This window comes from Misgurnus anguillicaudatus, chromosome 13 (genome assembly GCF_027580225.2).
Source record: "Misgurnus anguillicaudatus chromosome 13, ASM2758022v2, whole genome shotgun sequence".
NCBI lineage: Eukaryota > Metazoa > Chordata > Actinopteri > Cypriniformes > Cobitidae > Misgurnus > Misgurnus anguillicaudatus.
Window position 1 is genome coordinate 25,086,456 of NC_073349.2, and position 16,068 is coordinate 25,102,523.

The following is a 16,068-nucleotide window of genomic DNA, read 5'->3' on the forward strand; positions in this document are numbered from 1 at the left end:
AGGGCTTATTCGATCCACGTCATCAATGTTCGAGGCGGCCATATTGTTGACATAAAACTGTCAGTCTGTCAATTGACAAGCGAGGCAGCGTGGGTATTATGCATGGTATTATCGGTGTATTTTTTTTTTAAACCGCGCGATGGTGTGTGGTGTAATACACGGATGTTCTAACAACAGCAAAAAGAACCCCGGAATTAGTTTTTATGCGATACCGACTGTCAGAAAACATGAAAGGAGACAGAGGAGTTGAACCAGCTAAGGAGAGACTCCCAACAGCAAAGTCTGTCCCCATCATTTTACCCCAGGTAACGTTAGGGATATATGCATACAGCAAAGTCTGTCCCCATAATTTGATCACATATGGTTAGCTGTAAGCAGTGGCTGAAACTGCTCTTTCAAATAAGCTGCCATAAATTGAGACAGTTATTAAATTAGTATTAATAACTATATGAACATAGTAATAGGTCTGGCATTGATACTAGGTAGGGAATTAAGGGCCGTTGACATAGTTTTGAAAATCGTTTTATATTAAACAGAATAGCGGAGCTCACACCAAAACTATAACGATACAGATACAATGAACGACATCATTGGGATCACTTTCTGAGTGATTTTTCCCACCTGATTAAGGATAAACCATTGATAGCATTAAAATCTATTTGAACTTCAAGTGCACGGCCACTTAAAATGACAGTGAAGCTCATTGCTGAGCTCTATAACATTAGATTACCTCCAGTTGCTGTGAAAATTGACTATGTAATACTTTTTAATCTATTGCATTAACTAACTGTTATGCCAAAAGGTAAGAGATTACACAAACTATTAGATTCACTGTTTAGAGTTACGCGAAACGCAGCGTGTTGAGGACATCTGCAAAAGTTTTTATTACAAGCAATATTAAAGGCAAGTGATTTGCGCGAGTGCCGTGAGCAAATTAGCATAAACGTATTGTTTGGTGATGTGGACGATGATATAGTTATCGTTATAGTTATAATGTGAACGGCCCTTCAGTGCTTTTATGATGAATGCGGATACTGTATGAACGATATAGTTATAAATATCGGATAAGTTACGGCTGGCAATAAGGACGGATCTTTACTTAAGGCTATTGGGTCTATTTAATATTGTTCCACAATAATCAAGCTCGTCTTCTCTTAATACGCACGAGATGAAGCCATTAGGCTAATGCTCCCCTCGACTCAAATCTACGTGCGGCTAGGGGCAGGACAGATGTCATGTCAACAAGATGGCCGCGGCTAGCGACTTCCGGTGTTTGCGAATAAGCCCTATTTCATAGCTGAAAAACAACGTTATTTTGTGTTTTGGTATTTGGTAATAGGCCTGAAAACCTTTAACATCAGCCGGAAACGTGACGCTCCTTACCATGTTTAAAAGATTTGGTTGCTAACAGGAGTTAACTTATAGGCTGAGTCCGAAGCGGGAGGAATTATGATAATGTCGGTCTTGTCTACATCACCAATGCCAGGAAGTAAACTGTTGCCTACAATCCGTGTGTTTGTTGTAGTCCAAGAAAAGAGATTTACTTTGGGGTTTGTACCTTTTGCATATGGTTAACATGAACTAATACACACCTACATACCAAAGGAATTTTTAAATCGCGAATCGCACAATAGGTGCCCTTTAAGTGCTCACAGTGATTTATATACAGTACTGTATATACAGTAAGTTGACATCCATTTATTACTTAAGTTTACATGTATCCAAAGCGACTTACAGTGCATTCAAGGTATTTTTTTATCAGTATTTGTATTCCCCGGGAACCAAACCCATGACCTTGTTGCTAACACGATATACCAGTTGAGCTACAGAAGCACGCTAATATTTATCACATGCACTTTATTCAAGTTAGACCTCTGTGTGGAGTTAAGGAATGTGTTTGTGTGTGTGTTTGTGTGTGTGTGTGTGTGTGTGTGTGTGTTTGTGTGTGTGTGTGAGAGAGAGAGAGAGAGAGAAAGAGAGAGAGAGAGGAGCAAAGGAAGGAAAGTGTGTGTGTATTAGAGAGAGAAGAATGGAGAGTTGTGTGTCTATTCTGGTCCAGATGCCATAAGGCAGAGATCGGTTCATGGGCAGTCACATAATCAGGCCTGTATGCACTTGGAAATGTTATTGTGTTGTGTGACGCTGGTCTGAAGAATTTGTGTGTGTGAACAGGCAGTGTGGAGGGTGCGTGTTCAATGTCAGGTCAGTGGAGAGGGAATATAAACATCTGTCCCACAGCTTTAGCCTGCTGCTAGTTAAATGACACAAGCATGCACATAATGCATCAGCACGTGTGCGGCTCGGCCTTGCTTGTAATTTTGCACTCGCCCCTTCTAACTGCCTTGTTAAAATATACTGCACTTACGTGGACAAATCTGTCACCAGTTGCCAGTGTTTATAAGCTACTTAGTATTAGATCTAGGGATGCCTAACGATTATTTGCGACTAATCGTTTGAAGAATAAAAGTTTTTGTTTACATAATATATAGGTGTACTGTGTATAAGAATTATGTAGAAATACACACACACATGCATGTATATATTTAAGAAAGATTTTCATGTGTATCAGTGGTGGCTCGTGACTGCTCATCCGAGGGGCGCTTATTCAAAAAAAGTGTTCGGAGTGTCATGTGTTGCTTGCGTTTTCAAAATATGTGTTTGTTGCGTTATGTGAACGATGTGCATCACGTGTTTTGTCAAAATAAGTGCCTGCTGCACACGCATCAAAACCGTTTATGATAAAAGAGATGCTCACGTTCACAAAACACACGCGTCTGCAGCAGGACTTTTATTTTGACAAAACACGTGATGCACACAGGATCTCTCGATGCGCAGAACACATATTTTGAAATTACAAACCACACATTACGGTCTACATACATGTTGTGAAGAACTTCGCATCAAGCTCCCTCAAAAAAAGAAGTCACCGCCACTGATGTGTATATGCATGTTTATATTTATATATAATTTATATTATATAAAAAATATTTATTATTTAATTATATTTTTTACTTAAAATTGTACATGTATGGGTGTCTATATATATGAAGAGTTTCGTGCAAAACGAGATAAATCAATTTTTTAACATTTTTGTCAAAACATGTTTATTATTATGTTATCATGTTATTATTTTGTTTTATGGTGCTACGTAGCTGTATTTTTTAAGTTATGAAGGTTTAAATCAAAACAAACTAACTGCAGTTGCATTGAAATTAATTGGAATGCACAACCAAAAAACAAGATTTTTGAACAATAAAAAAAATGGTGGTTATCTCGTTTTGCAACGAAACTCTTCTGGCCCTTGCTGCATATATATACGTAATTATTAAACACAGTACACCCACATATAATGTCAACAAAAACTTTTACTCTTCAAACATATGGAAAAAAATATATTGATAAAAAAATTTTGTAAACGTATTCCGAAATGAATTTCACGAAATATGTATTTTTGGCCAAATTTGGTATATTTTAAAATATATATTTTAAAATATATTAGAAATATTTTTTGCCGTATGGGTGTTTCTCGATTTGTAGGGTTACATCAAATTACAGTTCCAGGACAGCACTTTAAAAGTTGAGGTCTTTCTTTAAGAGACTCCATTGACTATTCAAAGTACCTTCTCTTAACATAATGTATAACCTTTCCCTTAAATACCCTTTAAAGATCACCGTTTTGAGTGATATTTCAATCTTTAATACCCCAACATCCAAATTCGTCCCAGATCAGTGGTGCGCATTTCTGCTATGATTTCCGCTGATATTTTCCACTGCCTCCATGCGGTGAACACCTGCGCTCTCTCCACGACAGAGTCTCATGCAAGATGTTATAAAGCCAAACAATAAAGGACTCCTCTTTCATGGCCAGAGGAGTGGATGGAGAGAGAGCGAGATGGACTCAGACCAGGAGAGAGAATTCAGGGGTAATAAAAGGTGAACATGTAGACTGATATATCGCCTCATCCTTACAACCACGCCACAGGGTATAAGACCTGAATAACAGGACATTTTTAACACCACACACACACACTAAGGCATTGCAAGGGAACGTATAAGGCTATTACGGGTGTTTCTGTGATTAAAATGATTTTCGATTATATGTCTGCTTATTTAAACTGGTGTTTGTCATACTGGGCCCTTGCTGCATAGAGTTATACCGCAGATATTGGATATAACAAGATTGAGCACTGCTATTACTAGGAAAAGGAGACAATGCAATACGCAATATGGCCGCTCTGGTGCATAAAGTCCCGCCTTCCATTTAAAAGAACCAATCATAGATAAAGACAGAATATTTTCTGGGGGAGTGGCATTGTACAGAGTCGCATGAGGTGCTTGCCAACCTGTGCGCAAATCCAGTAGCATAAGTGACCTTGAAAATTTTGTTTTTTTATCTTAAAGGGATAGTTCACCCAAAAATGAAAAAAATGTCGTTCCAAACCCGTAAGACCTTTGTTCATCTTCAAAACACAGTTTAAGATGTTTACAGTTTCTGACCCTCCATTGAAAACCTATGTACGGTACACTGTCCATGTCCAGAAAGGTAATAAAAACATAATCAAAGTAGTCCACGTGACATCAGTGGGTCAGTTAGAATTTGTTGAAGCATCGAAAATACATTTTGGTCCAAAAATTACGACTTTATTCAGCATTGTCTTCTCTTCCGGGTCTGTATACCATACATATTTTCAATGGAGGGTCAGAAAGCTCTCAAAATAAATCTAAATCATCTTAAACTCTGTTTCGAAGATGAACGGAAGACATGAGGGTGAGTCATTAATGACATAATTTTCATTTTTGGGTGAACTATCCCTTTAAAGGCCGGGTGCATGATCTATGAAAGTCAATGTTGATATTTGAAATCACCTAAACAAACACGCCCCTACCCCAATAGAATCTGGACCTTCTTTTGATAGACCCGCCCCACATATACGCAACCCAGGCAACAATGTCAGTTAATAGACACGCACCTTACTGCTGATTGGCTACAAGTGTGTTTTGGTACTCGGCCTGACTCCCTTTTCCAAAGTTTTTTTCAAAAATCATGCTTAATTGTTGGTCAGAAATAATTTTGATGTTTGCATGTGATTTTTTAGATTCTGTCTTTAGATAGGATTTTAGTCTTGCATAACTGAGATGTTGCAAACATGGCCGTCTAGTGGCGTGACTTCTTTAAAGGAAAACACCACCGTTTTTCAATATCTTACCTCAATGTTCTTACCTCAACTTAGACATATTAATACATACCTATCTTTTCTCAATGCGTGCACTTATAATCTTTGTACAGCGCATCATGAATGTGTTAGCATTTAGCCTAGCACCATTCATTCCTTAGGATCCAAACAGGGATGAATTTAGAAGCCACCAAACACTTCCATGTTTCCCCTATTTAAAGACTGTTACATGAGTAGTTACACGAGTAAGTATGGTGGCACAAAATAAAACGTTTGTTTGGAGCCATAGGAATGAATGGGGCTAGGCTAAATGCTAACACATTTAAAAAGTGCTGTGCAAAGATTAAAAGTGCATGCATTGAAAAAAGACAGGTATGTATTAATTCATCTAAGTTGAGGTAAGAACATAGTAAAATGTTTCCATAATATGGAAAAACAGTGTTGTTTTCCTTTAAAGTGGCTTTGGTTACACATAGAGCTTACAGCCCAAATTAGGCCTTTCATGCTAATGTTGTAAGCCTAATGCTATCCTACCAGAATGTCTTTCCAAATATTTTATATCCTCATTTCTGCCAAAATCTTGTGTGATTTGGCATTTTTTGGATTTGCACAATAATAATTTGTTGTCTGCTTATTGCATAACTACAATCCTAAAAGGAGAGTTATGAAAACATGTGAGGGTTTTGCAGAACAATGGAAACTTATGACTCGCTAGCGCCCTGCTTCGCCGGACGTCACAGCGTAATCTTCAATTAAATGACGTATTCGTAAACGTACAAAAACTCCTGTTAAAGGACTTAGAATGAAGTGTCGGTCGATAGGAATGCTCAGAGCACTCAGGTTTATAAATAACACCATTATGTAAAGCTGAATGATGGATCATGACGATCACGCTAATATGACATGTATTTTTAGATAAGCCTCAGGTGCTGCTCTGATGTTCTCCTGTCTAATGCTGTTAATTCCAGAGAGAGGGTGCGAAAGACATGGAGCGCTTAAATCCTGGCTTGCTTTAGCGTTTTTTTATCATTAAGACCCAATTAGAGAGCTTCTACTGGCTGTTGGGAAGAAACAAAGGCCAAACGGCTGAGTCGCAGCATTTCATACCGTCACCCATCAAAACAGGAGGCTTGCCAAAACTGCACTCATCTCTCTCTCTTTCTCTGTTTCTCTCAGGTCGTGCAGCAAGGGATTTTGGCATGCCTCTCTTTATCTTCATTTATGTGTTTCACAATCTACAAACACATTTAGGACGAGCACACACATATACAGACACACAAATCAACACAAACACATTTGAGGACAAATATGCATGAGGGTGGCAGAAAAATTCATACTGTACTGTAAAGCGGGATTGTCATGATAGCGAATTTCAGCTGTTGATACCAATATTGTTAAAATTAAGATTATTCTAGTTAACAATGTAGATACATTTATAGTATTGACATGGACATTTTTCGGTCAAAGCACTTTTATGTAAAGCATTACTGCAGTCTCAGATAAAAGGTACAAGAAGGTACAAAAGTTTGGTACCTTTTCAAAATTTACACTTTTGTACCTAAAAGGTGCATATTAGTACCTCAAAGGTACACATTGGTACTTTAAAGGTATATACTGGTACCTCAAAGGTACCATAATGGTACATATTAGGACCTTCAATAGTACCTACTTTAGTACCTACTGTCCCATTGACAACTTTTGTAAAAAAAAATGTACCCGATAACTACCGGCTGCCTCTACATTATCCCGCTTATTACACGGCTACTTGCCACATAAGGAAAAAAACTGGACATGAATATGAATTTTAAACATTTTATTGGCATATTTGTTTTAAATTAACATTTTTATCCTTCCGCGAAACTTTGCACAGATGCATAAATGATCGTAATACCTTATTAAGATCCTCTGCTTCATACTTGTCTGTCTCCATTTTTTTCTCTTTTAAGTTAGCCAGTCTTTGAGAAGTTTTAATGCCCATTCTGTATTTCTTTGAGTGTTGGCTTCGTAGCTGTCATGCTCTATTTTGTCAAGTTCAGTCTCAGTACTGTAAGCTCTCTGTGTCTTGTCGTTGTTCGTTCTTCTATCCACTGTTTAAATGTTTTGTTTTTTCCGTACATGTTAAAATGAATGTCAAAATTTTCCATTCTTAATTGTGGTTGTCCAGTGTTTGTCACAAGATGGCGCCAAACAGTAATCTTTGTTGGCGCGCGGGGATTTAAAACATACAAGTAGTACCGGCTATGCGTTATTACTTTGGAGCGGTTATTATTTGAAAAGAACGAACCTGCAAATGTCTCAACTGACCAATCAAAATCAAGCATTCCAGAGAGCCGTGTAACAAGTCCTTTTAGAGTAGTCTATTTCTGATAACAAGGTAAATAAATGACTTCGTTCATATATCATATCTAACGCGTATCACCTATTACACCGAGTTAACCTTACTGTGTAAAATTAACGCATAGAGGGTTTTCACCTACGTCACGGTTCGGTCAGTTACCCGGATGCGTGACTTTGTTGAAGATACTCTGATGTAAACAACAGCATGGATCGCATGGTTAAAGTAGTATTAAAGACGTTGTCCTACTAATTTATAGAGCACGACCGATAAAGGATTTTGAAGGCTGAAACTGATACAAATGTTTGTTGGTTTTAAAATCCGATATTCCGATATATCGGCCGATATTTATTTTTCAGAAATGCGCAACAAAACATTAACAGATTTCCCTAACATTACTTATTTGTAGTTATTTATGAGTTTTAACTAAAATAATAAGATAATGCATTTTTAAAAGAAACTTGTTTCTGAAATAATTTTGTAGCGTAATAGTATGCACTTATATTGATATTACAATGCTGTTTGTAAAATACTTGGTACAAAATCTGATTCTTATCTAATTTCTTATCTAAATACTACTTTAATAGTACAAGATTTATACTTTTTTTGTAAAATTACTTCTATTAGTTATTCCTTAAGTGGCCTTATATTAACGATGTCCGGTTAAGAAATATTATTTGTGGGTTGGGAAGAACGAACACGAATGTCAACATTCTTGCCTTGGAAATCCTGGTTCAGTTTGGCCAACCACAAGTGCATTCTTTCCTCTTTTTTGCACTCTTCTCCTTGATTTGTTATTACTTTTGGCATTCTGTACTACTCCAAAAGTTTTTCCCAGTCCGACTAATTATTACAGCCCAAAACATGACAGTAATTGACCATTTCAGCAGCAAAAATGTGCGAGGTCCCTTCGGTTCAGTGGCATTGTTTGCGCTCACTATCTCTAATATGGCCGACTTCCGGATTGATGACGTGTCGTGAAAGGGGTCTATAATGTTCACTGCACCATTTCTTGAAAACTTGCCTGGCTGACAAACCTCTCCAAACAGTTTTGATCCATGCTCATCATCTCCACTCGCCTTTAGCCAACCAAAACATTTTATTTTCGACCAGTTGTTGTTGTTTCAGAGATCAGTTTAGACACTAGCCAGACCGATGAATAAATACAGACCAGAAGTCCACTTCGGCTCATGCACGCAACTACTGCAACGTGCTTGCGTCCGATGAAACAGTCTATAGATTTGTATACGCTTGGTACCAATATTTAATATGCAACGAATATGCACTCTTTAGGTGTACTTTTTGTACTGTCTCAGTTACAGCTTTAGTACCTTTATTGGGAGTCTACATTGCATTGGTAGGGCAAAGGTTGTAGGTTTGATTCCTAGTGAACATACAGTACTAATAAAAATAAATAAATGTTTACCTCGAATGCACTGTGAATTGGTCTGTATTAAAGTGTCTGCAAAATGCATAAAAGAAATGTAAATGTGGTATTGGCTCAACTAACATTTCTGTATGGCTAAAACAAAGCACTAAAGTCCAACCAATCAGAAACCGCAGAGGTTTCTATATATAGACGTCCCTCACCTCTCAGCACCTCACTTTCAGCTAGTGTCTATCCCACTTAAGGAGAGGAGGTACTCTGGGTTTTGGCTAGATTTTCGAGCTTGGAGCTTGTTCTCCTCTCAGACAGCATGCTAAATATGCTTCATTATCATGTTTGATTATATTTTAATGCAAACACGGTAAAATATATTGCAGTAGATTAAATCGAGGAACTAGGTGATGTTTTGCTTCATAGCTGCATCAGCACCACAATCCATTTTATAGACGTTTCATCAGGCGTACGCCCGTTGCCGCAGTTTCGCGTCTGGCCTAAAGTTAACTTCCGGTCTGTGCTTGTCCTCTGGAACAAATACCTTGTGGAAAATTCTAATGTTTTGGTTTCCAAAAGATGAGGGGAGACAGTGAGCATGAATCACCGCTGTGCAAGAATTTAAGGTTCTGTAGCTAACATTGTATACATTAATTTTACACAGTAACGTTAGCTCAGTGTAATTTAGTTATGGTTCAAACAAAGGTAATTTACTGGTCATTTATTTTGCATGTTATCAGAAATAATCTACTCTATATGGACTCTTTTGCTATTGATTCTTTGCGAAAGTCTACAAGAAGTTACGTTTGGTCCACAAATGCCGTTTGTTTATGTTGTTGTTGTTGAAACATCTATAAACCTCATTGTTATTTTAGGCCATTCACCTGTTTATGTTCTCTCAATAATGTCTCTCTGGATTAGGCCCGTTGTGTCCCTGAAATGCACTGCCAAATTAACCCTTTGAGACTTGTCTATGTCTATCACATCCTACTTCGTCAACCCTGCCTCCCTTATCGATTCCCAAGGCTATCATTTGGCGGATGGAGAGGAAGGCAGAAAAAGTGAGAGATGGAGTGATGGAAGAGACAGGTGGATCTTGCCCGCTGAGATATTGATCAGATTATGTAATGATAAGACACAAGGTTTACAGCTACTGACAAAACTGCATGTGGGGGTAAGTGGACATAAGCGTACCACTGGGCACATTTCGGTTTTCCTACTGATCCGTAAGGGTTCGCAGTTGGTCACGTGAAATCTAGACATGTGAGGTGGATGCTTAGTCATCAGGAAAGGAGAAATAACCACAGAATTATGACCAAAAGCTCCACATTTATTTGCACAAAGACTCCTTGTTTTAATTCCACTTTGAAGTTCGTTCTTTCGGGCAGATCTGGATTGAGAGGCATCTCCTCCTTGTCCGGCCTGTCACAGGCATTTTCAACCCCCTCGCATTCCGCGGATATCGAAGATGACTCAGAAGAAGCTGTGGTCGCACGGTGCCTGTCTTAAAAACTTGTTAACATGTCCGTGTCACTCAACACCCTGCTCTGAATCTAGACGATTGTGGGAGGAAGAGATGAGATTCCTTCTCGGGTCAGGACACCCTTCTCGGAGTCTCCTCCCTTCCCCTCCTACAGAAAACATTTAGATAAATTCCTCCCCTGTGTAGCCAGTCAACCTTGCACCCTCATTGACTCTCAATTGCCGACTACTTTTTTGCATCAGAATGAGGCTGTAATTTGAGTTAAACTAGACAAAGCAAAAAGAGGTGGAGAAAGGGGAGAACTTCTGATAGATACGCATCATTGCGGTCACTGGCCATGGGTGACTGGCCTGTTATTTCCGTAGTTCTGCAATGGGATGTAGAGTTGAATAGGAAGTGGGAGGAAGGCATCCAGCAGTGATCATCACGTTCATACTGTATGTGTTTTTGTTTATTATTGTAATGTTTCCCACATGCTAAATAAATGGACGTACTGGGAGCACTGCTGTTGTCCAGGTTGAATGCGTTGATTCTGTGAACACCATTAGCCAAAATCTGTCCCTACGACCTTGTCTTACCCAGCACTTTTTAAGCTTTGCAAGCGTAAGTGGCATTTCCAGCGTCATTGGTTGGCTTACATTAACCGTCATTACCAGCATCATTAACTCTGCCAACATAGATCATGTTAACTGAAAATATCACCGAGAACAGTCAACATTTGTTCCCTGAAGCACCCTGAGCAAAACCCGTACTTCAGTACAGGCCTACTGTAATTACAGTACTACATGCATATGAAGGTCTGCGCAACCCAGACGGTCTTTAACCTTAGGGTTGCTATTGCTCGGTTTGTGTTCCCGTACGTTTATCCAATCCCCTTCTGCCTTTTCTATTTCCAGACGCAAATCCCGACGTCCCCCGGGTGCAGGGAAGGGCAAACTCTCGTGTTGTAGGGCATAGCTTTGGTCTGCGATAGGCAAGCCTGAATATCCTTCCCGCTGCCTGGAACGGGTCATCCTTGGCAGCATTGTTGCCCCTTGCTGGGTGAAGGATGAGGGGCATCATTGGGTAGCAATGTGGGGCAGTTGGGGGTCATGGCCACTTTTGTCTCCACTAATGAGTCCGGTCTGTCGGCCAGGATGTCTCCTGGGACTTTGGGGTTGTTAGGGATTGTGCATGCGCAAGGGTTTGAATCTGTGTGCATGGCGGATGCATTTGCAGCATTTTCGTACTGTACAAAGAAAAATGCTGAGAGTGATTTTCCCTCAGGTCCTTTATATTTTCAGACCGTTCCTCTTGCAGCACAAGCTCAGGGACTTATCCTGCCATATATCTATACGAGTTTGGGCCTCGGGCTGATTCATTAGCACAGAAAACACAGAGTATGGCCTGTAATGACCCAGAGGAATATTGAGGAATGGATTGGTATTGCAGAAGATAAGGACGAGTGAAAATGCCACACCGCTGCGGCAAAACTCTCCCATTCACTAACTACTCGCAACTTTCTTATTGTTTTTCTTTCTCCGCAGCCTCTGCAGATAGACGATAACTTCTGCGGCCAGGACTTCAACCAACCTTTAGGGGGCACCACCACAATTGAGGGGATTCCTTTGTTTCTGGATAAAGATGACGGGATGACCTCCGTTGCGGCGTATAATTATCACGGGCACACCGTGGCTTTCACCGGCACCCGCAGCGGCAGGATGAAGAAGGTGAGTTGCATTCAACTTATCGAGTTTTTGCGGTTGCACCTTGTGTTTTCGAAGTTATATGTGGGTGTTTGTGAATGTTTTGAGGTGATGGTGGTGGTGTTTTTGTTGGACAGAGATACTGGTGCAGTTAAAGAGGGCTAAATTCAACACATTTTCTTTCTTTTTTTTTACTTTTTTCACATACAGCATTATGTACAGAGATGCTCATATGTTTTCAGTGGGAAAAGTAAACAATTTACATTAGAGGAAATATCATATGCTAAAAACACTGTGGCAATACCATGCTGGTTTCTGATTATACTGCATTACTTTTATGTAAACCATAGTATTAAAGGATTTTCCTGATAAAAAAGTACTTTGCATGTTAATGCTGTTTACATGGCCCTTTACAAGTTTTTCAAAGATATCAATATTATTGCAATGGTGCAATACATTTGATTTTGTTACCATAAAAATATTTCTGGAAAAATGCTGCTGTATTTTTGGAATACCATGGTATTCTTTAAAGTACCATTAAACACCATAGTAAATGAAATGTGGCTGATAGTCAGCATAATGGTATACATAGAAGTTCGGCTGCAAAGTTAGATTTGTTTTTTTGTTGTTGTAGGAAGTGTGGTATGCTGTTCACACACACTTCTACCTACCCTCATATATAATAGTGTTGAAGTATGCAGTAACCCTGTCTCAGTCCTTGTATATGACCCCTGCCTGATGTCTAAACCACATAGGTTGCATGGAGGGTGGTTAGGTGGGGGCGAGGGGAGATGAGCGGATGTCGGGTGTTATCTCAAGATCGGCATCACATTTCTCCTCCGCTATCCTCTTCCTGTAGTGGCCCTGATCCGGACAGCTCTGCCTGTGTCATTAGACAGAAATCAATGGCTCGTGTGCAAATAGAGTGTGTGTGTCTAGGTTCCTAATAAGGTGAACGCTAGTAGGTGTATGTACATATGTTGATGGCATAGTCCGACATGCATTGATGGAATGTAGAAGTGTGTCAGTTATTAAAGAGACGAACCGTGCATCTGATCATGCATACTACTGTACATACTGTACAAAGAAGAAACTTGTGCATTTAAGATCGTGTGTTCTCTAAGAATTGAACCCATCAGGGCTTTGCAAACTACATGCTGTACCAGTTGAGCTATAGGAAAATTTGCACAACTGTGGAACATACAATGCACTACACTACATACATTTTATGTTAACTGGTGCTGTAAGCGGGAGTCCTTAGTTTACTTTAGTGTTTTGCATGTAAACATTAATCTATCACGACAAACTATATATACGCAGTTGGAAATGTCCAAGAATGTAGTTTTCATATTTCAAAACCTTTAGCAAAAATAATAATGCAGTGACAGTAATTTATTAATTTGTGACAAGAGTATGCAGCAAACATTGACACCTAGTGGTCGTTGTTGGTAAAACCACTAAAAGTGTAAAACAAACCTAATTTTTTGTGGTAATTTTATGTATAAGATATACACTTTATTGCACTATTTTTATTTATTACTATAAATTTAGACTGCTATAACAAATTTGTATTTAATATTTTTACCTCCAGACACTTCTGCACTTCTGTGAATAGCATACTTTTTAGCGTTCAGAAAGTGATAAAGTTGGAGAAAAGTTTTTCTGTAGTTGGTAGAGCATTGTGTTAGCAGTGAAAAAGGTAATGGGTTCGATTCTCAGGGAACATGCATACTAATAAAAAGTCACTTTGGATAAAACCATCCGCCTAATTTTCTTTATAAAGTCTCCTGTCTCAGCTCATGCCAGCATCGTCTCTGGATGGAGCTTTAACCAAGCGGGTCTGCACCCTCGTGATGTGTACTGGGCGAAGCAGGCTTACTGGGGGCCCGTGTGCGCTTTGGTGCCGACAGCGTTGTTTTATTGCTATTCATTTAGTGCTAAAGTGCGGGTCTGGCCCTAATGAAATGTAAAGCTGTAGTCTATTGACGTGGGCTCATTGTAATTCCCCCGGTCTTCCAGTTGTGCTGCGAGGTCTTATTGATTCATCTGTATGAATATATAATCAAGGGCCTAAATCTTAGCGGCTGCAGACAGCTGGAAGAGTGGGTGTGGGTTTTAATGCAGTTTGTAAAGCAAAGACCTACGGCTGGCTGTTAAAGCGCATTGTGCCAGAGTGTTTTCTTTTTGAGTTGTAATGATGAAATAATGTTTCAGGTGGTCTTTATCTTAAATTTTCGCTTTCTTTCTATGTTATGTTTGATGCATCAGGAGGTGTCTTGTGTATGCTTTTACTAAAGATTAATCATGATTAATCGCATACAAAATAAAAGTGAGTTTTTGAATAATATATAATGTAGAATATCTAAAAATATAAATACACATGTAAATGTTTCTTAAATATGTACATGAATGTGTGTGTATTTATGTATGCATAATATATAATGCAAAAACTAAAATTTTTATGTGATTAATCGCAATTAACTGACAATTATTCACGATTAATTGACAGTTAATCACGGTTAATCTTTGCCCACCACTAGCATTTACCTTGTTTAATGTTAAGGTTGAATAACAGTCCTTATGATTGAAAAAATGTTCTTGTAACGTGATAGAAGAATTGTAATTGCAAGGTACAGTTACTTGTGGTCCAGTTGACTATTGATTGTATTGTCAGATGGCTCATTTATGAGGTACACAGCAGTCATCCCTAGTTTGTATTGAATGTGTATGTGTGAGAGGTGCATTATGGGTACTTCATTTATTATTCAGGTGGATTATGTAAAGTGAGTTTCTGAAATGCATGTATATGTTCATGAGATTTATTGAATGCCCCTGCTAAGACATACGGCCCCTGAGGGCCCGGCTCACTGGAGGTCAATGCCAGCCATTTGACGCAATCCACTATTGGGGTTCAAGGGTGTAAAAATCACCATGAAAAGCTTTTCGTGTTGTGCGCATACATATGCAGGCCTCCTTGACATCACCTGAACTCTCCATTTATTTTCCTCAACATGACCGGCACTAAATTGAGGATAACAGCTAATAAAGAAAGATACAAATGTGCGGCAGCCGAGACCATATGCTCGCAAGCTGTCTTCCGCTCTGGCCTTACATTTGAATCAGAGCTGCGTCATGCGTTCTGTATTTTTGATTCAGAAGTTGCTAAGTGTGTGCCAAAAACTCATCTTTTGAAGCTTTTAAACTAACTGTTATTACAAATCGATCATATGTAGTAACTCACATTAGGAAAGGTGCCCACTGTGCATAAAAGTACGGAAAACCAAAAATGTAAAATGTTGTAAATGTAAAATAATTTTAAATTTATAGAGTTCATTCAGTTATGGCAGTAAACATTTTTTATATATATATATATTGGCCATTTTTGTCTTTATTTGACAGTGACTAAGGAGAGGACAGGAAAGTACAGGGAGAAAAGAGTGGTATGGGATCGGCAAATGACCACGAGCCGGGAATCGAACTTGGGTCTCCGAAAGTGTGAAAACATTTATATTTTGATGTTTGAAGTAAAAAACATGTTTTTTATTACTTGTCACCATAATACATTTACTTTTATGAAAAAAAATCGTAACTATTTTACAAGGTGGCGATTTCGTATAAATTCGTATGATGTGAATCGCACAATATCGTACAATAATCAAGCCCCACCCCTAAACCCAATGTCACTGGGGTGAAAGCAGATCATACCAAAACGTACGAATGAGATTGCGCAAATTAGTCACCTCCATAAAATAGTTATGAAATTACTCAAAGTTTGATCAGGTTACACACATACATGCAACATATTCAATCGCATATGTGTCTTTGGCGCAATCCTCAGGCTTACACTAAAGTGGTGACTCCCAATTAAATTGCTTGTGAATAAGCAACGTTAGTCACATTTACATGAAGTCCGCCTCTCGGACATTGCAGATCAAATCCACAAGACCCCACCGTCCTCCAAAGTGGCGTGCAGGTCTGAGAAAAAAGCTCCTTTGGAGAAGCTAAATGCTGGC

The 16,068-nt window shown here is 38.9% G+C and overlaps 1 protein-coding gene across 4 annotated transcripts in view; it reads left to right on the forward strand.

Annotated features, from left to right (window-relative positions):
• Window positions 1-16,068, forward strand: part of plxna1a (plexin A1a) — a 274,556-nt gene that overhangs the window by 50,152 nt on the left and 208,336 nt on the right. For all 4 annotated transcript variants that reach the window (XM_055187468.2, XM_055187471.2, XM_055187470.2 and 1 more), the window contains exon 3: window positions 11,897-12,079. In XM_055187468.2, coding sequence (XP_055043443.1) covers window positions 11,897-12,079 — 183 coding nt within the window. The remainder of the gene's footprint in view (window positions 1-11,896; window positions 12,080-16,068) is intronic.